Source organism: Phoca vitulina, unplaced genomic scaffold (genome assembly GCF_004348235.1).
Source record: "Phoca vitulina isolate PV1807 unplaced genomic scaffold, GSC_HSeal_1.0 scaffold26, whole genome shotgun sequence".
Taxonomy (NCBI): domain Eukaryota; kingdom Metazoa; phylum Chordata; class Mammalia; order Carnivora; family Phocidae; genus Phoca; species Phoca vitulina.
In genome coordinates this window covers 9962004-9988137 of record NW_022589729.1, presented here as the reverse complement: position 1 = coordinate 9988137, position 26134 = coordinate 9962004, and the positions used below count along the sequence as shown (strand labels likewise).

At 37.7% G+C, this 26134-nt stretch overlaps 1 protein-coding gene across 2 annotated transcripts in view; it reads left to right on the top strand.

Moving 5' to 3' along the window:
• The first annotated feature begins 7725 nt into the window (after positions 1-7725).
• The window catches only part of KCTD3 (potassium channel tetramerization domain containing 3), a 50130-nt gene continuing 31721 nt past the window's right edge, over positions 7726-26134 (top strand). For both annotated transcript variants that reach the window (XM_032422171.1, XM_032422170.1), the window contains exons 1-9: positions 7726-7840; positions 12460-12513; positions 12766-12811; positions 14581-14654; positions 18578-18636; positions 18913-18993; positions 19935-20075; positions 20480-20570; positions 24747-24937. In XM_032422171.1, coding sequence (XP_032278062.1) covers positions 7758-7840; positions 12460-12513; positions 12766-12811; positions 14581-14654; positions 18578-18636; positions 18913-18993; positions 19935-20075; positions 20480-20570; positions 24747-24937 — 820 coding nt within the window. In that variant the 5' untranslated portion in view covers positions 7726-7757. The remainder of the gene's footprint in view (positions 7841-12459; positions 12514-12765; positions 12812-14580; positions 14655-18577; positions 18637-18912; positions 18994-19934; positions 20076-20479; positions 20571-24746; positions 24938-26134) is intronic.

Here is a 26134-nt window from a genome sequence, read left to right as displayed (position 1 = left end):
ACAATTTTTAATTTCCTTATAACCATACATTATTTAGAACTGTGTTATGCATATCTGGGGATATTCCAGATCTATCCCTTCCCTTCCCTTCCCTTCCCTTCCCTTTCTTCCTTCCTTCATTCCTTCCTTCCTTCCTTCCCTCCTTCCTTCTTTTCTTATTTCTTACATAATTGCATTGCCACCAGAGACCATAATTTGTATAACTTGATTCTTCCTAAATTTACTGAGACTTGTATCATAGTCCAGAATATGGTCTATCTTGGTAAATGTTCTGTGAGCACCCGAAAAGCATGTGCATTTTGCTATTGTTGAGTAGAATCTTCTACTAATACCAACAGGTTATTTTAGTTGATAGTGTTGTTCAAATCTTCGATGTCTTTACTGATTTTTCATCTACTAGTTCAACCAATTATTGCACTAAGAATACTGAAACATCTGTCTATAATTATGGAATTGTCTATTTCTCCTTGTTCTATCAGTTTTTTTTAGCTCAGTTTTTAGATACATAAGTGTTATTAATTGTTATGTTGTCTTAATGGCATAGCTCCTTTATCATTATGAAATGATCTTCTTTATCCCTGGTAGTATTCTTTGCTCCTCTTTGAAATCTACTTTGTCTGATATTAATATATCTATTCCAGCTTTCTCTTGACTAGTGTTAGTATGATATTTTAGTTTGGGCTGCTACAACAAACTACCATAGACTGGGTGGCTTATAAACAACAGAAATTTCTCATAGTGCTAGAAGCTGGAAGTCTGAGACAAGGGTGCCAGCACTGTTGGGTTCTGGGTTGCAGAGTGCCATCTTCTTATCGTATCCTCCACAGCAGAAAGAGGGTAAGAGAGCTCTTTGCCATCCCTTTTCTAATGGTACTAATCCCATTCATGAGGGTTCCACCTTCATGCCCTAATTTCTTCCTTAAGCCTCCTCCCCCCGACCCAGTACCATCATGTTGGGGGTTAGGATTTTAGTGTATGAATTTGGTAGGGGACACAAACATTCGGTCCATTGCATATGGTTCATCTTTCATCTTTTTCTCATTCTTTTACTTTTAACTTATTTGTGACCTTATATTTTAAAAGGTTCTCTTTTAGGTGGTCTGTAGTTAGGTATTGCTTTTTTATCCAGTCTGATGAACCTTGCCTTAATTGGAGTGTTTAGACCATTTACATTTAATGTGATTATTGATATGGCTGGGTTTAAATCTACCATCTTGCTAATTGTTTTCTATTTGTGTCATCTATTCTTGCCTTACTCTTTTTATACCTTCTTTTGGATTAATTGAGCATATTTTTTGTGATTCTATTTTGTTTCCCTTATTGTCTTAGAAGAACAAACATCTCTCTGTTAAGATGATATTTGAGCAGAGTCCTGAAGAAGTTAGCCCTTTGTCTATCTCAAGAAAAAACTTCACAAGCAGAGGGAAAAGCAAGGTATAAAACCCTGAGCCTGGAGCATGTTTGACATTTTGGAATAATAACAAGGTGGCCAGTGTACCTGGAATGGAATAGAGAGGTAGGAAGGAACATGGGAAGAAGATAGCAGAGGGAGGCTGAATGCTGATAGGTGGTGTATGAGATCATCTCAGGCCTTAATAGTTTTCTGGGAGTGTTCATTGAACTTTCTTTGCTTCAGGCAAAGGCCTTTGCTCCATCCCCACCCCCAAATTAAACAAAACCTTCTCTGAATCACCACCACAATCTGCCTAAGGGAACCTCAGGACTAATCTGTTCGTGCTGATTTTCCCATTTATAATGTTACGCACAAAAATTTCTCATTCTCCACTGTTCTCCGCCAGAACACAACCTTTCCAATGTGAGCTTTGGAATTTATGGTCCCTCATAAAGAAAATTCCCTTTACCCTCACCCTCTTTTCTAAATATTCCTGACAAAGACTAAAAGTAGGCTCTCCCCAACAGACACTGACTCGCTTGCTTCCTTCTCAACTGTCGGCTATTTTCTTTCCCATAATCCTCATACCTCGGGCCTGGAGGGTAGATGTCATTCGGGCCCTACACCAGTTTTTCCAGATTATTGTCCTTACATCTTCCCCTTAAACCACAACTTCTTTGATGAGTTTGCCATCAGATAGGAATGTGTTTTGTTTGTTCAGGTTTGAGGGATGGGATCCAGTTAACCTTTGGGTCCTTTCCCTCTTTTTATGGCTTGCCTTTAGGGTATTGACAGTTCTGTGGGAGGAAGTTTTCCCTATTATTGTTAGTAATCTCAAGCCTATGGTTTTAAAATCTGATAGATACAGTATACCATTGGAGACATACCCAAATAATGGCTGTATCTACACCTGGAAAGGCTCAGAAGATAACCGTAATAACAATGGCAACAGCAAACACTGGGCAAACACTGGGCAAATTATCTATCCTTGTGGCTCAATTTCTCTATCTTTACTTGTTGACTAGATATGGTCTTTCATCTACGTAAAGACATAACTCTAATAATTATCTTCTGCCTCTCTTGAATTACTAGTTTTTGCTCTCTACTAAATGGTTTCCATCAGTATATAGTTATTTCTTTTACCATCTTGACAAAGCTTTCTCTTGACCTTACTTCCCCTGCTTGCTACTGTCCATTTCTTTACTCCTCTTTACAGTGAAACCCCACCAATCATGCTCTTTCTCCCACTGCCACACTAGAACTATTCTTACTTAGAAGATCGCCAATTTCCTTCATGTTACTAAATCCAGTGGTCAATTCTCAGTTATTTTATTTGATCTATTATCTCATTGGACCCCCTAATCCCTTGGTTTTCCTCCATCTTGCCAGAATTCCTTTCTCCTTGGCTGTATTTTCTTCTTCTCCCAGTCTCCCAATGTTGGATAGTCAAGGGCTCCCTCCTGATCCCTATTCTTGTCTCATTCTACATTCTCCCCCTTATGATCTCAATGTTATTTCAGCAAAGATTAAGAGTATTTTCAGTTTGAATCTCTCTTGCAAACTTCCAACTTCTATATACAACTGTGTTTCAGGATTTCTTTTCCTTTAGTGCCCATGATTCTCGGTCATGCTGCTTTGAAGAATGAAGAGGTAGACCCAACAAAGAGTGGTGCGCAGCAAAGCAAAGTTTATTGGGCGACAGTACAAAGCTCCTGGAAGAGGGAGGGGACCTGAGAGGGTTGCCATTTTGGCATTTAAATCTAGGAGTTCTTATGCTTGTTGACAGTCTGCTTTAATCTGATTAACTCTTCATGTGCCTTTCACCCAATCAGGTTTTTGTCCATGTGCTCATCTACCTATCAGATAGTTGTTCATGTGGGAAAGGGTGGAGGGCTCCTTCCAGGGTGGTGTGGAATAACAGGATGGGGTCTTTTTCCTTTTAAGGGTCGTTTTCTTTCAAGACGAGGCCCCTTGCCCCTGCCTGCCTGTCTTCCAACCATCCTCTTATAACTGCCTACTCACCTCTCCTTTGAATGCCTACTAAGGGATTCTGTACACAATTCCACTGCGGGGAAAGGAGGAGTTTACCTGCCACCATCAAGCAATTCTCTGGACACCAGCAGGGGGATTCTACAATTCAATTCAATTCTGACACTATCTACCTGGATTCCATAGATTAAGGGCTCAGTCCTACAAGAGTGTCCTCTACTTCAGACGCCAATCACAAGCATAGGTTCTTACCTGTGCTTCTGACTGGCCAGCTATAGATCGGAGGGTCCCCCAACTCACTCTTTGGACTTAAGTCACCAGTTGCAACTTCAGGTTGTTACCTGTGCTTCTGACTGATGGCCACAAATCACAGGTTCCCACAACCCTCTTCTTGGGTTTGATTCATTTGTTACAGCAGCTCACAGAACTCAGGAAACCCACTTACTCATTAGATCATGGGTGTATTACAAAAGGAAATACCTCAGGAATATCCAGGTGGAAGAGATCTGAAGAGCAAGGTATGGGAAAAGGGGATGGAGATTCCATGCCCTCTCAGAGAGTGCCACTCTCCCTGAATCTTCACATGTTCACCAACCTGGAAGGTCTCTCAGTCCTGTCCCTTTCTTCATTGATTAAATCATTGCCCATTGGTAATTGATTCTTCCTCGAGATGGTAGTTGGGGATAGTGGGACTAAAAGTTCCAACCCACTAATCACAGGGTTGGGTCCTCCTCTAGGAACCAGCCCATAACCTTAGGTTACTTAAGTGCTTTCCAGATGCCACCTCATTAACATAACAAAGAAACACTAGTGCTCTCATCATTTAGGAATTTACAATGATTTTAGGAGTTCTGTCCCAGAACAGGGGATGAAGGCCAAATATCTTTCTTATTGTAAATCATAATATCGGGGCACCTGGGTGGCTCAGTTGTTAGGCGTCTGCCTTCGGCTCAGGTCATGATCCCAGGTTCCTGGGATCGAGCCCCGCATGGAGCCCCGCATGGAGCCCTGCATGGAGCCCCGCATTGAGCCCCGCATGGAGCCCCGCATCGGGCTCCCTGCTCTGCAGGAGTCTGCTTCTCCCTCTCCATTCCCCCTACTTGTGTTGCTGTTCTCGCTATCTCTCTCTCTGTCAAATAAATAAATAAAATCTTTAAAAATAAATAAATAAATAAATCATAATATCACAGGCCTTAGTTTACCTCCATGTTGCCTCTTGAATTCATTAAAGGCAAAAATCTGTTAGTAAGTGATCATTACATTTTTCCAAGGTATGGGCCCAGGAAAAATTAAACGGCCTTTTTTACCACCTAATTCTATCTTGCAAATTAGAATGCAAAGTTTCAGATTCTGATAGGAGCAGACATTATGGGTTAGAACGAAGATAGCTAACACTGTTTAAGGTATGAGGGAATCTTAATTTCGGGCTCTCTTAATCGGAACTGTTACTCATCTTCTCAGTATACAGTGAAGGTTTAAGGCACCCTGCAGAGAGGCCCTGAAATTAAAGTGCTTGCCTACAAATTCCTGCTATGCCACTTGCCAGCTATGTAATTTTAAGCAGGTTTCCTGATCATTTTCAGTCTCAGGTTTTTAGTATAATAATAGCTATGAAGAAAAAAAATGACAAAAAAATCTAAGCCATCTAGCATGTGATAAATCCTTAATAAATCCTGTTAAAAAGAAAACCACAGGCCCAAAATGGCATCACTTAGGCCAAGTCCAAGAGCCAGTTGGCGCCTAATCTGACTGCAGTGTCAACCTCCCCCAGAAATGTAAGTTTTAACCAGGTAGTCAGGAATTTTCTGACCAGCACCAATAAAATAATTTGTTACATGGGCCTTCTCCATCCCTCAAAAAGATGACGCAATTTCAATAAGACCCCCTGTCCCTCCTTGTAATGGAAGATGGAACAATCCTTTCTTTTCTTTTGCTACTAATTTGCTTGCCCCACCTTCCTTCCTATAAAAACTTTCCATTCTGTAAAACTCCTCAGAGGCCCCCCTCTACTTGCTAGATGGGATGCTGCCCGATTCATGAAGTGTTTAATAAAGCCAATTAGATCTTCAAATCTACTCAGTTGAATTTTGTTTTTTAACAATACAAATTAGCTATTATTATTATCCTCATCATCATTAACTGAGGTAAATAATATTTATCTTGTAAGTTGTGCTATCCTCTTTTAAATCAAATTTGGATAAAGTCATATCACTGGTATATTTTTCAGCAGAGTGTTTTTTAAAATTATTATGACAATGAAAATAAAATCATAACATCATGTAGGTCTTCAGTTTGAATTCTTAATGGTAAAACTATAAAAAACCACAATTCATGCTAAGAATTGTTAAACAACATCCAACTGAGTAAAACTGAAGATCTAATTGGCTTTATTCAATGATTCATGAATTGGGCAGCTCCTTAGAGTGGCACAAAATGAAAGGTTTTTAGAGGCAAAAGGAGGGCAGGACTGGGAGGTTAAAAGACTAAATTAGGGGCGCCTGGGTGGCTCAGTCATTAAGCATCTGCCTTGGACTCAGGTCATGATCCCAGGGTCCTGGGATCGAGCCCCAAATCCGGCTTCCTGCTCAGTAGGAAGCCTGCTTCTCCCTCTGCCGCTCCCTCTGTTTGTGTTCCCTCTCTAGCTGTCTCTCTCTGTGTCAGATAAATAAATAAAATCTTTAAAAAAAAAAAGACTAAATTATTTCAGGCAAGGTTACCTTCCCTTAGGGGATGACAGGGGCCTTATCTGGCAGGTTACCTCACTAATGCTGATCTGGAAATTCCAGACTAATTGGTTTAAATTTCCACTCCTAGGAGAGGTTGAAACTGCAATTAGGTTAGGCATTAAGTGGTTTTTTTTTTTTTTTTTTAAGATTTTATTTTTAAATAATCTCTACACCTCAGCTAGGGCTCCAAGTCAGGATGGCAAGAACAAGAGTCCCATGTTCTTCCCACTGAGCCAGCCAGGCCCCCCTAGGTTAGGCATTAAGTCTTGATGGGGCTTAGCAAAAGTGACTCCATGTTGGGCCTATTTCTTTTTAACAGAATTTAGTACCACAGACTAATGAACTCTGAAACGTACTACACTGCCTCTGAGCTTTTCTTAGCTAACATCAGGTGTTACAGTGTTAAGATTTTATTTTTTAAAAGATTCTGTTTTTAAGTAATCTCCATGCCCAAGGTGGGGCTTGAACTTACAACCCCCAGATCAAGATTTGCCATGCTCTTCAGACTGAGCTAGCCAGGAACCCCTCTTTGTGTTAAGATTTTTAAAATATACTTCAGTAGCCACTAAGTAAGTTTTCGGGTTCCAATACACATACTATTTAAAGCAAACACTTTTTTTTTTTTAAAGTGTGCACTTGTGTGTGACTAACACTGAATGCTTACTATATTCCAGAAACACATTGCTCTACACAGGCTACGGGTTGTTTGTTCTTGTCCTTTTGTTTCCTTCCCTGCTCAACAAAACAAAAAACAAAACCGCTTCGGTCACCAGGGTTGAGACTGAAGAGAGTTAATACAGTAACGAATTTGCTGCGGTAAACGCTGTAAAAAAGTTTTAACATCCCCAAATTTTCACTGCACTGGCACTTTTTACCTTTAGGCATCAACCACTAGCTCTCGGAAAATTTCCCCTCACCTCCAAATCCATGTGGAGAAAGGAGACGATAAATAAAGTTGCTTAAGGGCAGTTTGCCCAGACTTGCCCCCAAGCTGGGGACTCGACTCCTGGTGCTAGAAAACCTTCAATGTGAAAGGCAACAGGCTGGGACCGCGCGGGGAGGAGACAGACGTGGAATCCCGCCCGAGCGGGCGGCGGGCCAGGAGCACATTCCCTACGTCCCTTCGCGCCAGCCCCGCTGGGTTGGGAAGCTCCTCCCCGGCCCTTCCTTCCTCCTCCTCCACCACCTCCTCCTCCACCACCTCCTCCTCCTCCGCGGCGGCGGCGGGCGAAGGGGTGAGCGCTGCGGTATTTTGTCCCCAGCGGCGACCCCTTCTCCCAGGCAGCCTGCGGCTGCGGCGGCCGCCGTTGCGGCGGCAGCGGCGGCGGCGGCGGCGGCGGCGGCGGCAGCTGAGCGCTAGGAGAGGCCCGGGCCGGCCCTGCGGCCTGGAGGCCGCGAGAGGTGGAGGCCGGGCTGCCCTCCCGCCGTGCGGGAGCGGAGGGGAAGAGGCGGCGGCGGGAGAGCTCGGCCCGGCCGCCGGGAAGGTGGGGGAGGCTCCGCGCACCTCCCGCCCTCCGGCCGCCGCCGCCCAGCTGGCCCTGCCGCCGCCGCCGCCGCCGCCGCCGCCGCCGCCGCCTCGGGCTCCCGCCGCGGGCTCGACGGCCCCGGCCGGGGAGGGCGGGCGGCGTGCGCGCCCGGAGCCGCCGGAGATGGCGGGAGGGCACGGCGGCAGCTTCGCCGCGGCGGCGGCCGGCAGCGGCGAGATCGTGCAGCTGAACGTGGGGGGGACCAGGTGAGTCGGCGGAGAAGGGGCTCGGAGCCGGGATGCCGCGGGCGGCCTGCAGGGGGGCGACGGGGGCCGGGTGTCGCGGGGACGAGGGCGAAGGTGGGAGCCGAGCCAGGTGGGGAGCGCGGGGGGCCCTCCCGGCGGGAAGAATGTCGGCGGATCTCGAACTGAAGTATCTGCTCCGGGAAGGGAGAGGCAGGAGGGCCTCTGGAATTAGCGCGAGCCGGGCCCATGTGCCCAAGTGCCTGCCTTCCTAGAATGCCAACCTTTGTCCCCCCCCCCCTTTCTAAGCTCTCAGGCTAGGAGGAACTTTAAAAAGCCATCCTTACCTAACCTTACAGCCTATTTGAGGAATTTACTTTGTAGAAGCCCGGCCTTGTGGTTTGGCTCTTGCAGATGAACCTGCCTTCTCTCTTTTCGGTCAAGGTGTCGGTTCGCTGGGGTAAGAAAGTGCAGTGCTCTTTTTCCCTCCTAATTAAGGAGTGTTTGTAATCTCGAAGGATTTCGGTGGATGGAGTGCATAGATTCGCAGTACGTTGTTTATTTTCATAGTTTCTGGGTGCATGGCTTTGACACGATCTGTTCAACTTGCAGGGCAATGGGTCCAGGAACTGCAGTTTTAATAGTTCTGGAAAGCCTTGGCACAGTGTGGCACACTCAGAGTAGACAGACTGAAACCTCTTTATCCTCTCTCTGGCTTTCCACTCCCTGTCTGTGCCTTTTATTAAGCTTGTTGGGGGGAAAATCATTTTTTGCGGATTTGCTGTGGCTCTGAGTCACTCTTCTCAGAAATGGGACTTTGCCAGCTCTGTTGGAAGGAAGGGGTGGTTGAGTTTAAAGCTTGGTAGGAGATGAACGATGAAGTGCTCGAGAATATGAAAGGATTTCAACGTCTAAAACTTTAATATCTTTTAAAATGCAAGACAGCAGCAGTGGAGTGAACCGTAGGAATAAAATGTATCGTGTTTTAATCCTAAGTATTTAATCATTTTCTTGGTGTGCTAGAGAATTCAACACAAGAAACAGTAATTCTTCATTCTTTCCCTGTTCTTTTCCCTCGTTCCCCGAAACAGAACTGTTTAACAGTGTAAGATAAGATACTACATTATTGGCGTTATATAGATACCGGTCCTTTGGAGAAGATTTATGTCTCCTAATGTAAGAAATGGATTTTTTCCGTAAAAACCACATGAAAAATTTGCAGGTTTGGTAACTTCCGGTTGCAAAAATGGAATACCCCACAAGAGCTGGCCTTCAGTGTATGTTAATGCTGAGGAGTAGCACTATAGTCATTTAAAATCCCTGTACTGGTTCCTAATTGCTATAATTGTGGATATCTTTTTTCCAGGCATTCTAAAGGACATAACACATTTTTATGATAAAAATTAAATGTATTGTTATTTACTGTATATTGAAAGTGGGTAGTGTAATGAGTGAATTCTTGTTAATGACTGTAGAATTCAGTTTACATTTTTAAATCATAAAAGGCAGCCATCTTGGAGCTTGAACATTTTATTTTGTTTCACTGTGTATGGAACTAGATCATAACAGGATCTAAGGTTTTCTAAGCGATATTAGCAAAGAATACAAAATTAGGTCAATGTATTATTAGATTGAACAGTTTAGAAGACATGAAAGTTGTTCGGAATGAGAAATTAAGCAAAAACACCACAAACTTTAAATTTGCTAGGATAACATAGTTTATAAAATAAGTAATGACATGGCCTATAGAAAAAGAGAAAATCCAACTCCAGGTATTCTGAGAATATTTTCTTGAGTTACTTTGAATCATAGACTCTGGGAGTGTTTTAGAGCTAGGAGGTGTCCAGAAGGCATCTATATGTTGTACAGACATGTTAACACAGTCACTTAAATCATTGTAAAGGAAAAAAAAAGTCCTGATTTCATTGTCATTAAAGTTGAGGAATTGCCACTGGGAGAACCACCTGTGGCTTAGAATGGAAGTAGGCTCTGAGGTGATAGAGTAAAAATCAGAAGGAGAGCCTACTGTGAGCAGAGAAGTGTATGCTAAGGTGAGGTGTTTTTCTTCCCCATTGTTTTTTCTGAAACCCCCCCCCCCCCCAGAGAGGAAGGATAAGAAATTGGAAATACTCAAAGGAATTTCAAAAATGAGCAATGTTTTTTATGATTTATTTAACGCGTTATGGGTGATTCAGGAAGTAGAGAAGATGAGGTTTCATTTAGAGTTAGCGTTATTTACAAAAAAAAAAAAACTAGTGAAACAAACCTAATATGACTCAATTTGGGATTAATTCTGTTATGAATGAGTGTGATCTGAGGCCTCATGTGAGAGGTCTCTGACCAGCTAGTGGGGGACTTACAAAGAACTTTGGAATCATGCAGATAGGGGTTCTGGCTCCCAGGCTTTATCTCTAACTAGCTCAGCAACCTAGGCCAAATTATTTTTTAGTGCTTAGTTTTCATAAAATGTAAAGTGACAATAATAGTACCAACCTTACAGAATTGATAAAGGAATTTGAAATAATAAATCGGAAATGCAGGGGTTGGTGGCATAGTAATATTGCAGAATAAATAATTTTAATTTCCTTCCAAATTAATTTAGAAGGAGGCAAATGACAAGAAGTATAATATGCTAATATCTTTAGTGACATTTTTGCTGAGACCAGATTGGACATCGCCCCCCCCCCCTTTTTTTGACTTGCAGTTTTATTTAGTTTTTTAACTATTTTAATTCAGCTAATTAACATATAATGTATTATTGGTTTCAGAGGTACAGGTCAGTGATTCATCAGTCTTATATAATACCCGGTGCTCATTACATCACATCTCCTCCTTACTGTCCATCACCCAGTTACCCCAACCCTCCACCCACCTCCCCTCCAGCAACCCTCAGTTTCCTATGATTAAGAGTCTCTTTTGTTTTTTCTCCCTCTGGTTTCCTCTTGTTTTATTTTTTCCTCTCTTCCCTGATGATCCTCTGTTTTGTTTCTTAAATTCGACGTATGAGTGAGATCATATGATAATAGTCTTTCTCTGACTTACTTCGCTTAGCATAATATCCTCCTCTAGTTCCATCCACATCATTGCAAATGGCAAGATTTCATTTTCTGATGGCTGAGTAATATTCCAGTGTGTGTGTGTGTGTGTGTGTCTTTATGGCATCTTTATGGCATCTTCTTGGCACACTGGGTATAAGATAAAAAACAGTAGAAAAGGCTTTCATTGCAGAAAATTATGCTTGTCATATGTAATTTTAAATGTTATCATTTTTATGAAGTCACACTTGGAACTCAGTTTTAAAGGTCTGTGGGTTTTTTTTTTGTTTGTTTGTTTTTTCCCATTTGTCTTCCTCCTGTTTGAAAAAAGAAAAAAAATGGTGGGGGTGAGGATCCAATCCCTTTGCCCAGAGATTTCAAATTATTAAATCTACCCCAAACTGCTGATTTTAATTGAAATTGCTAATACAACTTTAAGCAGACCTGCGTAATTTTCTAAGTAACTCAAAATTTGAGTTATCTGGCAAACAATTTGCTGAATAATTAGTAAACATGAAAGATCATAAATTATAATGACCTTATTTGGAATTAATTTGATACCCTCCAGAACACAGTGATTTTTTTTTTTTTTCACAGTGGATCCTTGTATCCTTCAGTTTGCCATTTACTGGACTTGGCTTTTATTTATTTGGCCAAGTCAGTTTCCTTTGACTGTTGTAATCTGTTCTCCAGTTTTTCTTACGATTCTGCTAAGATACACACTTGGGAAAATTTGCCATGGTTTCTTGAATAAACTACTTGGATCCTTTCTTGATCTGGTTAATGGGCACAGGGACTGTTTTAAAGCAGTCATATAATGCTAGATAGTGAATGTGGAGAAACACAGAGATCTCTTAGGCTCTCTTCTGTGTGAGGACACATGGTGATGGCAACAGAAAGTAAAAAACTGCGTAGGTAGTTTGTTACAGTAGGCTGGGATAAAGTTCCCTCCAAAATTGGTAATAAGACAGTTTGGACTTGATCAAATGGCAGTTAACCTCAGAACAATGAGATATTTACTGAGTGGTTTTTGAATGAATGAATGCAACAGAAGCTCAAAAAGATAATATAGGATAGACTATTTGGAAAAGCCTTTAAGGAGAAGGTAAAACCTGAGTGGTATCAAGAAAATGGATGGAATTTGGATTATTGGACATGAGGAGGTTCCTCAAGTGGAGATAAAGATACCGAAATGGTAGTAAGCACGAATTGTCCGGGGGCATTGAAGTATTGTCTTATTAGATGAGAAAACATTCGTGTTGGAGAGATGAAACAGGACCCAAAGATAATTTTGAATGGTATATTGAGAAGTTCGGGTTTGTTGTGATGGGCTTATTGATTCTTCAGGAGATGGGCATGCTGGAAAGTAGTGTTTTAAGAAGCAGTATATGCCAGTGAGTTAATTATTTGATTTTGTTGAGAGCTTTTTGAATAATCTTAACTCTGAATTGAAAGAGGCAAAATTTTAAAATAATAAATGTACAATATTGATAGAGCTATAGCTGTGCAACAACTTGTAGATTATTAGCCAGCATATTAAAGCAGGTTAATGAATATTGATTTCAGATCATGTCCTCATCTGTAATAACAGATAATTTTTCATTGCAGATTTAGTACCTCAAGACAAACTCTTATGTGGATTCCAGATTCTTTTTTTTCCAGGTATTTCATGTAATTCTTTAATACCATTTTTTAAAAACTTGATCATTAAAGTAATAAAAATTTCCTTTTTCCAGTTAAATTAATGTTTTTCTTGGATAAAAAATCTTAACTCTTAGAATTAAAAAATTTTTATTTTACTTTGGAGATAGGATGATTCATTTGTATTGGTCTTTAATATTTGGTAAAGAATTTGTGCATTTTATTCATATTCAGATTTTAAGAACTAACTGGATTATTGTTCATGTCCTCTAGTTTGCTGAGTGGAAGAATTTCAACACTTCGAGATGAAACTGGTGCTGTGAGTATAATATGTTGATATATGTTTCTAAATTGAATCAACTAATGCTTATAATGCTTGACCCTTATTATATAGGGACCCTAAGAAAACACAGGAAAGCTAATCTTTTAATAACCACTAAGTGAAAGTGACAAGTGACACTTTTTGTACTTAAAAAGTGTTTTATTTCTTGTTGTGTGTAGTTTTTCTATAGTTAATAGAAGGGAACTCTAAGGGGAATACTGAATATAGCAATTTAAGTATTTATGATTAGAGGGATTCGAGGATATGAGCTTACACTGTCAGGAGAGGAAATACTTTTAATCAGTACTTAAAATTTTAACAATAAATAGATGAATATAAATACTAAAATATTTTGATATTTAGTGAGAATGGTAAGATATTGTAAATTAGTAAAGTCCTACAATTTCTTTATGTTGTAGAAAAACCTGAAGAACTTGTACAGCAATGGCGAAATGAGGAAAGGAAAGAACTGTTAGGTTTTAGTACAAAAATACTGGTTTATACATTTAAAAAGCAGTTATAATGTGTGCAACGTTGTATGTAAAGTAAATGGTTAGTACTCCTAAAACCAAAAGAAAGCTTTCTGTTGGAGGCAACACACTGGCCAAAGGTATTTATTTGCTGTGATGGGATTTACAGATGAACTAAGACAGCAAAAGCAGGTGTGTCCATATGAGATCATAAAAAAGATATCAGTAATAAGATCTCCACTGATCTGTGGTGTTTCTTCAACTTCTCATTGGTTCTAATGAAAACAAAAGCAAGAATTTATGAAGCTAGAACAGCCTCATTGATTGTATAAACATAATACTAGTATAAAGAGCTTTACTGTAAGCTACCATTCCCCTGTCTAGTTGACTAACCTAAGCTTTAAAAGGTATTCAGTTTTATAATTAATTCAAAATAGGGTTGGTATACATTCCTCTAGAAAGTTTTCAATTATATATTTCATATTTTCTATAGCATTTTATTTTCTTGGTATGTATTTTGTGGTTTTAAGAAATGTCATCATCTGCCATCCCTAGCTTTTGAGGAAATTGAGATAATAGGATGTAGAGGTGTTAGGACAATAGTATACTTTTCCAGTTTTTTTTTTTTTTTAAGATTTTATTTATTTGAAAGAGAGAGAGCAGGAGTGGGGGTGAGGCAGAGGGAGAAGCAGACTCCCCACTGAGCAGGGAGTCCCACGAGGGGCTCGATCCCAGGACCCCGAGATCACGATCTGAGCCAAAGGCAGACACATAAATGACTGAGCCCCCAAGGTGCCCCTCTTTTCCAGTTTTGACAGTAATGTGCAATACTTACTTTTCTTGATTACCCCTGTATTATAAAAGTACATTGTTTTAATGATTCACGTATGAATCACAAGTTATGTAAGTCACAATCACTGTCAGCAATAATTAATAATAATGTAAGAAGGTATTATTTGTGCATGATGTTCTCAAAATATTTACTGAATTCTAGTATATTTCAGATAAAAATTTTCCCTTGGGTGTTTTTACCAAAGATATCAATAAATAGATGCCATTTTTCCTACAAATTAAAATATTATCAATATAATAATAGGTTTTTGGGGTGGGGAGACAATACTGCATTAAATGCACACAGTTAAAACTGCATGCCAATTTTAGAAACATTCAAATTTAAGAGTGGAATCAAGTAAATATAATATTTAAATAATTTAGTGTTTGTTCCCTCAGTTTGTGTTACACATATTAATGTCAGTTTATTTTTAATTTGAAAATAAAACAATTCTTCATTTACAGATATTTATTGATCGAGATCCAGCAGCATTTGCACCCATTTTAAATTTTCTTCGGACAAAAGAACTAGACTTACGGTAAGAATCGCATCCCTTTAAAGTCAATTCTTATTGATAGGTATGTACTTTGGGTATATTTTGTGGATAGGAAGGTCTCCCCCAGCCCGACCCCAAATTACTTTTGCTTGAAAGTTTCCTCCGAATTAAACTCACAGATGGAGGCCACCAACCTATCCTTTCTCTTCCTCTAGACTACTCCCAGCAGTTTCCTAACGAGTTTCCTGCCTTCAGTTCTCCATTCTTCCAATTGGTTTTCCACACTGTAGCCAACATTACCTTATCAAAATATAAATCTCATCTGGTTGCTACTCTGCTTAAAACTCTTATTTAATATTCTTTGATTAATGGCTAGAGATTTTGGACTTTGTTTCTTAAGGCTCTCTGTGATCTTGCCCCTGCTTAATTTCTCTTGCTTTGATAGTTTCACCCCTTTCTGGTCTTGGCTTAATCCTGACTTCTTCAGTGATCTCTGCTGTGTCCACTTAATATAGGTCTTCATAGTTTCCTGTCCTGCTGCTACCACAGCATTCTGTACACATATTCCTTTTTCAGTAGTCTCTCTTCCGTTTGACTTGAAATTCCAACAGCGCAAGCACTATACTGTATATTCCCAGGATCTAACGTAGGTTTTTGTAGATAAACGAATGACCACTTAAACTATTTCTTTAACTTTGCCGTAGTCTGGATTCCTACAAGAATTTACGATCTAATTTGTATTTTATTATTCTTTTATTCTGTATATTCCCAGTGAACTTCCACTGAGGATTTCTATACTTTTTTAGATATAGCTTTTAAAATTCTAATTGTTTAGGGGCGACTGGCTGGCTCAGTTGGTGGAGCACGTGACTCTTGATCTCAGGGTTGTGAGTTCGAGCCCCCATTGGGTGTAAAGATTACTTAAAAATAAAATCTTTTAAAAAAATTAAAAAAAATTCTGGTTGTTTATTTGACCTGCTTCTTTATAATACTATATAATTTTTGGCTTATATCCACTGGAATATGAACTCCTTAAAAGCGACAACAAGTTTTTGGTCTAGTTTGTTTGCAGTGCATATAGTAGCTTTTCAGTAGATATTTATTGAATGAATGAAAGAGTTCGTTGGAGCTTTTTGTTTGTTTTCTTGGTTTAGGTGGAGGTGGCAGATACGTTACTAACTACTTACTTCTTGAGTAAAATTATTTTGACCCCTAGCATTTGATTAAAGAAGCCTGAATTTACTTCTAGTAAATTGTCCTTGTTGATTAATCCACAGTTAGATAACTCAGGAAAGGCAGAACTAGTTAGAATTAAATATCCGTATTTATTGAGTGTTCTACTTATAAATTGCTGCCTTATTTTACTTAAAGAGGCCTAGCAAATTAAAATTTTCTGAGTAGTACCTTTCAAAAGAAGATGGGAAGGAATTTTAAAAATACTGTGTTCTAATTCTCTACCTTCCATAAAATTCTTGTGTTGCCCTTATCACACTGTTACAATTACCATATTTGTTTTCTTGTCCTCAGGAGATTGGAGTTCCTCAAGAACTGTTGTGTCCTGAGCCACCTTGTAATTAGGCAGTACTACTGTACTGTTAACACAGATGGTTTTGAAATAGAATAGGAAAGGTTCAACTGTTTTTGTGTTAAACCAGTCACAACTAATTTGACAAATAAAAGCAATTTAACATTGCAGTTACAGGTGTTTATTAAACACAGGGATTTTTTTTCTTTAAAGACTTTGTTTTGGAGCAGTATTAGGTTTACAACAAAATTGAGAGTAAGATCCAGAGACCTCCCATATACCTCCTGCTCCCACACGTGCATAGCCTCCCCCGCTGTCAACACCACTCACCAGAATGGTACATTGTTTTTTTTTTTTAATTAAGGATGAACCTCCAGTGACACATCATAACCACACAAAACTCATAGTTTACATTATAGTTAACTCGAGGTGTTGTGCGTTCTGTGGGTTTAGACAAGTGTATAATGACCCATGTCCATCATTTTAATACCGTGCAAAGTATTTTCACTATCCTAAAAATCTTTTGTGCTCTGCCTGTTGATCCCCACTCCGTGCAACCATTGATCTTTTTATTATCTCCATAATTTTGCCTTTTCCAGAACGTCATATATTGGAATAATACAGCGTGTTGACTTTTCAGATTGTCTTTTCTTTCACCAATACCACACTGTTTTGATTACTGTAGCTTTATGGTAAATCTTGGAGTTGGGTACTGGCAGTCCTCCAGCTTTATTCTCCTATTGGGTCTTTTAACTCTCCATATAAACTGTGGAATCAGTTTGTCGTTATCCATAAAATAGCTTGCTAGAGTTTTGATTAGGATTTAATTGAATTTTAGATCAAGTTGGGAGGAACCGACATCTTAACAATACTGAGTCTTCCAATCCATGAACATGGAATGCCTTTCCATTTATTTAGTTCTTTGATTTTGTTCATTAGAGTTACATAGTTTGCTTCGTATAGATCTTACATATTTTTTGTTAGATTTATACCTAAGTATTTAATTTTTTTTTTTTTTTTGGTGCTAATGTAAATGGTATTGTGTTCTTAATTTTAAATTCCATTGTTCATTATTGGTACATAGCAATTGACTTTTTTATACTAACCTTGTATCCTACAACCTTACTGTAATCATCTATTAGTTCCAGGAGATTTTTGTCTATTCTTTTGGATTTTCTACATAGATGATATGTCATCTCTGAATAACCATTGTATGTCTTCCCGTTCCACTCTGTGTACCTTTATTTCACTTTCTTGCCTTATGGCATTGTTGAGAATTTTTGCATCCGTGTTCATGAGAGATACTAGTCTGTAGTTCCCTTGTAATGTTTTTGGTTTTGGTATTAGGGTAATGCTGGCCTCATAAAATGAGTTAGTAAGTATTCCGTTGTTTCTTTCTTCTGAAAGAGATTATAGAGAATTGGTATGATTTCTTCCTTAAATGTTTGGTGGAATTCACAAGTGAATCCTTCTGGGTGTGTTGCTTCCTGTTTTGGAAGATTATTAATTATTGATTAAGTTCCTTTAGTAGATATAGGCCTACTCAGATTGTCTTTTTTTTTTTTTTTTTTTTGCATGAGTTTTGGCAAATTGTGTCTTTCAAGGAATTGGTCCAGGTCCATTTCATCTAGGTTACCAAATTTGTGGGAATAGAATTATTCATAGTATTCCTTTATTGTCCTTTTAATTTCCATGAGATCTGTAGTGATGCCCACTCTTATTTTTGCCCAGGCAGTATTTCTTAAGTAAGGACAAATTATAACTGACACCTAAAATGAATCATTAGTATTGTAAACTCTTAATCTTCTGTTCTTTTTACTGTTTGTTTTCATATTGTTTAACTGTACTATAATCTTCTGGTTAGCCCAGCCCTTTCTAAGGCTAGTCTTCCCCCCGCCCTTTTACTTTGTGTTTTGCTTTTATTTTTGTTCTAATGAGAAGAGAATCATTTATCTGAATTTCTTTGTTCAACAAATAGTTATTACATAATCATTATATACAAGCACTCTGTGAGGTATACAAAAAATAGAAGTAGATCATGCTTGTAGGGAGCTTTACCATGTAATTGGGGAGTTTAAGATATGTTAGAAATAATTATTATGAAAATAGAAAAGCAATTAATGCCATATAAGAAAGATTTCTACTCGTTTGCCTTACTACATATTTCTTGATAATTTACTTATACTAGCCCTTCGAAGCCCTAATCTCTGTCACCCAGTTCATCTACATAGGAATGGTTTTTAAGTAAGGAAATGTTTTTGTTGGCATGCAGTTTTTTTATTTAGACCTTTTAAAACGACTAAAGATGTTAGGAGAAAAGTAAGTTTTAAAGCCTTATAAATTTGTTCACATTAAGAACTAGTACTTTTTCCTTCTGCTTCAGATAATCCAAGTTGCCGCTGCTGGAGGATATATATCATTTATTTGGTTTTTTTTGTAGGGGAGTGAGTATTAATGTTCTCAGGCATGAAGCAGAATTTTATGGAATCACTCCATTAGGTATGTGTTGTCCTGATGTTTTGTATTTATGATTTGACCTTTCGTGTAGCAAACTTGCCTAATGAAATATATTTTATACCAGGTCCTATTTTTTGATGGACTAGTTGAGTGTGCTTACTTTTTGTGGTTTTTCATAGTAAATAGATGTTGTCAACTGATTTAACTTAAACATTTCCCTCTTCTTTCCTTACCCTCTTTAACTAGAGAAAATAAAAATGGAGTACTGTTATTCTCTTTGCATGTACTCTTGACAAGTTTGCTTTGACATGTTTTTAGTAAGAAGGCTTCTCTTATGTGAAGAATTGGAGCGCTCATCTTGTGGCAGTGTCCTTTTTCACGGTTACTTGCCTCCACCAGGTACTTCTACTTTATTTAGTCTTTAAAAAATGTTTTTTATCACTCTGCGAGTAGAAACATATATATAGGAAAATTTCTGTTTTGATTATTGAGTTTCTCACATATAAATAGACGGGAAATGTTGCAAACTTTAATTTTAACAGAAGTCATACTGTACGTTAGACCAGGGATGTGCCAGACTTTGTCTTTTCTGTAAAAGGCCAGACAGGCTGTGAGCTATGAGATCTGTGTGGCAACCACTCAGTTTTGCCATACACTCTACACGGAAATGAATGGATGCGACCAGTACAGCTTTATTTAGACATAATCAGCCGTGGCCCATAGTTTGCCAACCCCGATGTTAGAGCACTAGTTGTCAGTCAGTTGTCCTTTCTGTAGAAGCCCGGGAGCTCTGCCGAAATCGGTCAGTGTCCAGGAGAGAGGCAGGGGAAGCGTGTGTCGTCCCCCCACCTCGGTCAGTTAGAAGAGTTCTGCCTTAACATGTGTTAAGGTGGGCTTCTGAGCAAGATTTTCCTTCCAAAAAGGACTCCCTGTCAAATAAAAGACATTTGACAATAAGCTGTAGAGAAGTTTCCATAAGTAAGTTGTACCTCACACAAAGCAGCTGTACTGTAAATGGAAACACTGGTGGTAGACTGACTGAATTAATGATTGATTTCTATAACCTAGAGCTAGATAGAAATGGAATATAATACAATAAATCTTAATTTTACTTATCAGATATGACATGATAAATATCAGAAATCTGTTGAAAGAATTTGATTCATTTTCATTTTGTTTTTTATGGTAGTTAAATTACTTGCAGTAAATTGCTACATTGGAAGATATGTTTTGGCCATGGTGAAATTCACATTTGTATATCTCTTAGTTATAGTGTGAAATTTTAAATTTTTGGTAGGTGGAACTTAGAAATAATTTTATTTTATTATTTCTTTTCATAGGTATTCCTAGTCGTAAAATAAACAACACAGCTAGGTCCTCTGCTGGTTCTAGGAATGGACTGAATTCCACAGAAGGTGAAGCTCGGGGAAATGGAACCCAGCCTGCTCTCTCTGGAACTGGAGAAGAGACTGTTCGGCTAGGTAAGCAAAGACAACAGAAGTAGACAAAAATGCGTATGTTTTTAGTCTGAGTCATACTGAGTAATTATGTTTTAAAAATGTAATCTTTGCCTCATCTTTCTTTTTAACATTTATATCTTGAAAAGTCTCATTGAATGTAAGTTTTATTTAAAAAGTGTGTGATGATCTGTTTGCTCTCAACCTTTAGAGATTGGCAAACCTTTTATGTAAAGAAACATAACTGTTCTGCTCTGCCCTGGCAGCGTGGAGACAGCCAAGGACAGCATGTGAACAAATGTGCATGTCTGTGTTTCAGCAAAACTTTATTTATCCAAACAGGCAGAAGACTACAGTCAGCCCATGGGCCGTAGTTTACCAGTCCCTGCTTTTAGAACATAAAGTATTTCTTTTTCTAAAACCAACAGGATTTCCTGTGGATCCACGAAAGGTGCTAATAGTCGCTGGCCATCACAACTGGATTGTAGCTGCATATGCCCATTTTGCCGTGTGTTACAGGTACTGTATAATTATTACTTGTTTGCTTGTGGAGAGGGCATAGTTTCTAATGATTGTGATTTTATATTTATGGACTTAAGAGTTGCTAGTCATATTTTTTTCCTGCATATTTTGCCCACTTCCCTATCTCTTGACTAGATTTAGTTTGTTTTTATTTTTGTAGCTACTTTGGTAAGTATTACTGGTAGCCTTTGTCTATTTCCCACTTGGTATCAACTGTGATATAACTGAGGTATCTGGAAGTTATTTCTTTTTGCTTGTTATATATAGCCTCTGAATCACATAACTATTGTATTAAATGATAAGGCAGTATTATTAATGTGAGCCCTGTGATTTTCTGTTTAGAATGATTTCAGTCTTTTGTACTCTATACTTGGGGGTAGTAAGACTACATTGGAGTGAGGTAGTGGAGCAAGACAGTTGTGGGCAAAAGTGATATAGTTTGATACCTATAATGTGTGAGACTTACACAGAGGTAGTTTGGTTTTATTAATTCTTGCATTCTCAGAAACTAAAAGAGAATGAGGAAGAGTGTAGACCAGTGATTCTGTTTTTTAAATTGGGGAAGGGGCAGGATTCTTAGTTTAGAATCACTATATACAATGCTACTGATGACAGAGAATGGTGTAGAAGCACATAAATGGTTATATTCTACTTAGACTATGATCCCACTTAATTGCTGAAAATAAAAGAATGTATAAACATTTTGTCACTATTGAGTTTAGATAAAAAATAACCACAATAGGTTAAAAATATTTAAAATGTCTTGTAAAGTTTACAGATACATTTTAAAGAATCCCAGATATATTTTTTTAATCTAAATTTATGGTAGGTTTGCCATGTGTGTAAAAAAGCCTTTTGTAACGGTGATCTCTGCTTTGTATTTTCATTGCAGTAGGGATTCAGTGCATACTTCGTTTTGAGAGCATTCTATGTTTTTATTTTAATTAGCAAGTCCTGTGGAAAAGACTTTGGGTGATTTCTTTGGGGGATGACTTTTATATGAAATAAGACTGATTTGAAAGAAGGATTTTCTTTTTTCCTTAAGAAGTGTTTTGAACTTAACTTATGGATCTAAATTGAGAAAACTGTTTTAGACTTTACTTTTTAATTTGCTCAAATATTATCTACATGTTTTTATTGATAAGGAATTCCAGAGGAATTGTGAAACAATTATAATAAGTTATCCAGGTGTAACTTATATTATTGCTCAGCAGCGCTAAAGATTGCTGCTTGCTAGACAGAGACATGCAGCACTGCACAAAATTTACTCACTGAGTGACAAATATAAAAAGAAGGACGTTGTTACATTTTCCATTCTTTGCATTTGCTTTTGACCGTGGCCTTTCTTTGTTTTCACTGGATGTCATTGATGACAGACTAATATGCATAGTGACAAAGGAAAACAATTGAGGATATGTTACATTTCCTTAGGTACAGTTAAATCATTTAACACAGTGGCAATAAAAAGATTTCAAAAGAAATATTCAAATTATTTCAGTAGTGTAATCTTTTCCACAAGTAGTTTTTCCACAGCTTTTTATATTAATGAACTTAAAACCCTAAAAAATGAAATAGTACCTGGGACCCCTGTATGTTCTCACTTAGATTCACTAATTTTCTACATTCTCAGGCTTTACTTTTATATATCTTTATTAATGAAGAGTAGTTGTTTCCTTTTTTTTTTTTTTTAAGATTTATTTATTTATTTGAGAGAGAGACAGAGAGAGTGAGCACTAGAGGGAGTCTCCAGGAGACTCCATGCTGAGCAGGGAGCTCCGCAGGGGACTTGACCTTATGACCCTATGACCCTGAGATCATGACCTGAGCCGAAACCAAGAGTCAGTTGCCTAACTGACTGCTGTCACCAAGGCACCCCAGAGAGTAGTTGTAAATTGCTGCCCGCTTGGAGCTTGCATTTCTTTTTAGATGTTTAATCTTTGTAGAATTTACTTTTAGTTTATGGTGTGAGATTTAGGAATCTATTTTCTTTTCTTGAAAGTGGGTATTAGCTAATTATGTTCCGATGATTTATCACATAAATTACCCTTTGGCATTGAATTTGAATGCCCTCCTTTATTTTGCTTTATATTTATATGTATACTTGGATCTACTTTTAGACTCTCTTCTGTTTTTCTGATATATATTATCTATTCCCATACAATTTGACATACACTATGTTTGCATTAAGTTTCAAAATGTTGGGCATGACTCCTCCATTATATTTCTTTAAGATTATAGTGTGGAAGATAACCTATTTGCATAGCTCTCCTGATTTCATAGTGTTGGTTCAGTGGGCAGGAGTAAGGAGATGGAGTGCTGTTCAGAGGTCATTCTGTCTTGTTTTATGTATTTTCAGTTTTGTATTACTTGTATGGAAGATCATAAAGCATATATATTTTTTCATCTTTGTATTTAATTTTAACTTAAAAACAAAAGTAAGTATATCAATTGGGTTAAATTTTCTAATTGTTAGAATCACTTTCAAATATGTTGTCCTGATTCTTTTACTCTTTTTGGCATCTCTTTATTTTATAATACCCTAATTTCTAAAAAGATAGCTTAGAAGTAGGATCTCTATAAAAAATTAGATCACATGCAGCTTTATTATGTTTATAAAATAATGATCACAAAATCACATCATTCACCTCATTAAATCAACACAGCATCTCTTTATTGAACACTGCTTTGAGCCTGGTGTATGTTTGCCTCCACGTAGCAGCATATTGTCATTATTCTTAAGGTGCTGGCAGTCCCTGCTTTGCCCAGTTTGGCAGTTCCTAAGAGGGTCTATGTTTGATATCTCAATGTTTGTAAATGTTTAGAGTTTATTAAATGATTTTTTCCATTTGTCTGTCATAACACATGATCCCATCTGGTGGCCAAAGTGGGTAATTGCAGACCATATATATATATATATATATATATATATATATATATATATATAATGCTTAGGAAAAATTGTACATTTTCTTAAAAGAAGTTACACAATTTCTATGTATTCCTTTGAAGTTAAGGAAGTCATTAGTTATTGAAATTAATAAGGAGGCCAAATGGCATATTTTTGTGAATTGTGGTTGTATTACTTTAGCATACATTTTTAAACAAAATGAAGCTAAAGTGATTCCATTTAAGTCTTCAGGTAACCATCATTTATGAATACTGAAGTTTGTTTTTTGTGATGAATATGTCAGGTAGTATATAAATGAGTACTTATTTTCCTCATATATGTTTATTCTCTTTAGGTAAGGCAAATGAAAGCTTTACAATTTTGTTTACATATTTGTTTGGTGTAACTTTAAAAATAGATACTCTGTAGTTAAAATTTACGTCATTCATTGTGATTGCTTAACTCTAAGTTCTTAATGTATGAAAGCTGGCTGTATAATCATGCAGAATACATGTCTGAAAGACTTAAATTCAGATAAGGCAGAAAAAATTATTAAAAATTTATTGGTATGTTTATCAGAAATTAAATATGAAAGCATTTATATTCACTGAACTGCAAATCTGAACCCTGGTAGCCCTTTATTTATGGGGAATGAATAGGCTTATGAAATTTTTTCATTTAGAAAGAAACCTTTAAAATCTAAGCGTTTCCAAAGCCCTACATTTTATTCATTTGATTGTCCAAGATATTGGAATGCATAATGGTATACCACATTACTCCTTTATCTTGGTTTGCCTGGATAGCCTATCACCCCATCACCTGAAGTACCAAAAAATAATAGGTTGATTGTAGGTAGTTTCAGTTAATAACTGAATAACTGATGAATTAACTGAATTAACTGAAAGGAATAATAATTATCCTAAAATTCTGATTTTTGTTGACCATTCCTATCCATAGATAATGATAGTAGCACTTTTCTGTGTAGAAAAGTGAAAGATAGAATTTTTTTTTTTTTTTTTTAGCTGTTAACAGCTTTTTTCAAATTTGAAGGACTTTTCTGAACTTTACCTTGGAGCAATACAGAACTCTGGTCTCTTTTTAAGTGGTTTATATGTCCTCTCTATATAAATATAAGATAGCTTAGGAAAGACATTCTGGCTTTGTAGAGGACATGAATTGGTAAAATTTTATATTTAATAAATATAGCTGTGATTAATTTTTTTGCTATATCCCTTTTTATTTGCTTAATTGCTGCTGAGTCTAACTTATGTTTCCATTCATAACAGAATCAAAGAATCTTCAGGATGGCAACAAGTGTTTACAAGCCCATATTTGGATTGGACTATTGAGCGAGTAGCTTTAAATGCAAAAGTAGTTGGAGGTCCACATGGAGACAAAGACAAAATGGTCGCTGTTGCTTCAGAGAGTAGCATCATCTTATGGAGTGTCCAAGATGGAGGGAGCGGAAGTGAAATTGGTAGGGAAAACCTTGTTTATGCTGCATTTTGCTGGTATATGTAATATTCTGAAGTTTAAGAGGGATTGCCCATCTTTGTAAGAACTAACCTGGACTATTAGGAGAGTTGCCACATATCTTTCCAGGGTTCAGTGATAATAGGACCACTCAATATGAGAGGAAAGATCTGGTAAAGGGGGGGAAAAATTGGTGTTTTAGGAGAGAGGGTAGAATCTTTTTACCAATATGCTCTAGCTGAAACTTGGCTGCTTTATGAGAATGTGCTTTTCCTGGATCCCAGTTATTGATGACTGCTCTCTCCAGTTCCTTACACTACAGGGCCTGAAGATAAGGTAAATAACTTTCTTGCTTTTCCTCATTTGTTGCTTCTAGACCAGAAATTCTCAAACCTTTTAATCTCAGAACTACTTTGTACTCTTAAAATGTCATCCAGGACTATTTAAGAGATTTTGCGTGATATCTATTGTTACTTATCATAATGGGAATTAAGACTAAAATTTTTATAAATACATATTAGTTTAAAAATAGCAATAATAAACCCATTGCATAGTAACATGATTAATATTTTAATGAAAAATATCTTTGTTTTCCAAAAACATTTGTGAGAAGAGTGGCATTGGTTTACAGTTTCGTAAATCTCTTTAATATTTTATTGAGTTCTGGTGCCTGTTTGTTTTTTTTTTTTTTTTAAGATTTTATTTATTTGTGAAGAGAGAATGAGAGACAGAGAACATGAGAGGGAGGAGGGTCAAAGGGAGAAGCAGACTCCCCGCTGAGCAGGGAGCCCGATGTGGGACTCGATCCCGGGACTCCAGGATCATGACCTGAGCCGAAGGCAGTCGCTTAACCAACTGAGCCACCCAGGCGCCCCTCTGGTGCCTGTTTGTGCGTTTAATGTGCTGCATTATGTTTTTTGGTTGAACTTTCTGGAGGAAGTTTGGCTTTACGCAGATACGTAGTTGGACAAAACATTTTTATAGTCTTTTCAGATAACCATGGATATTCTTTTTTGCTACTGTCCTAAACATTTGAAATCATATCACTGAATCTTGCATACTCTGTTAAAATTCATCAGTCTATTTTATACTTTGAATGGGTCTTTTAGGCATGCATGATTTTGTGACATCATGCATTGGTCATTTGGAAAGTGTTGGTTTACTGAGTTATGTAGATCTTCCAAATGCTGATGTCTTTCAT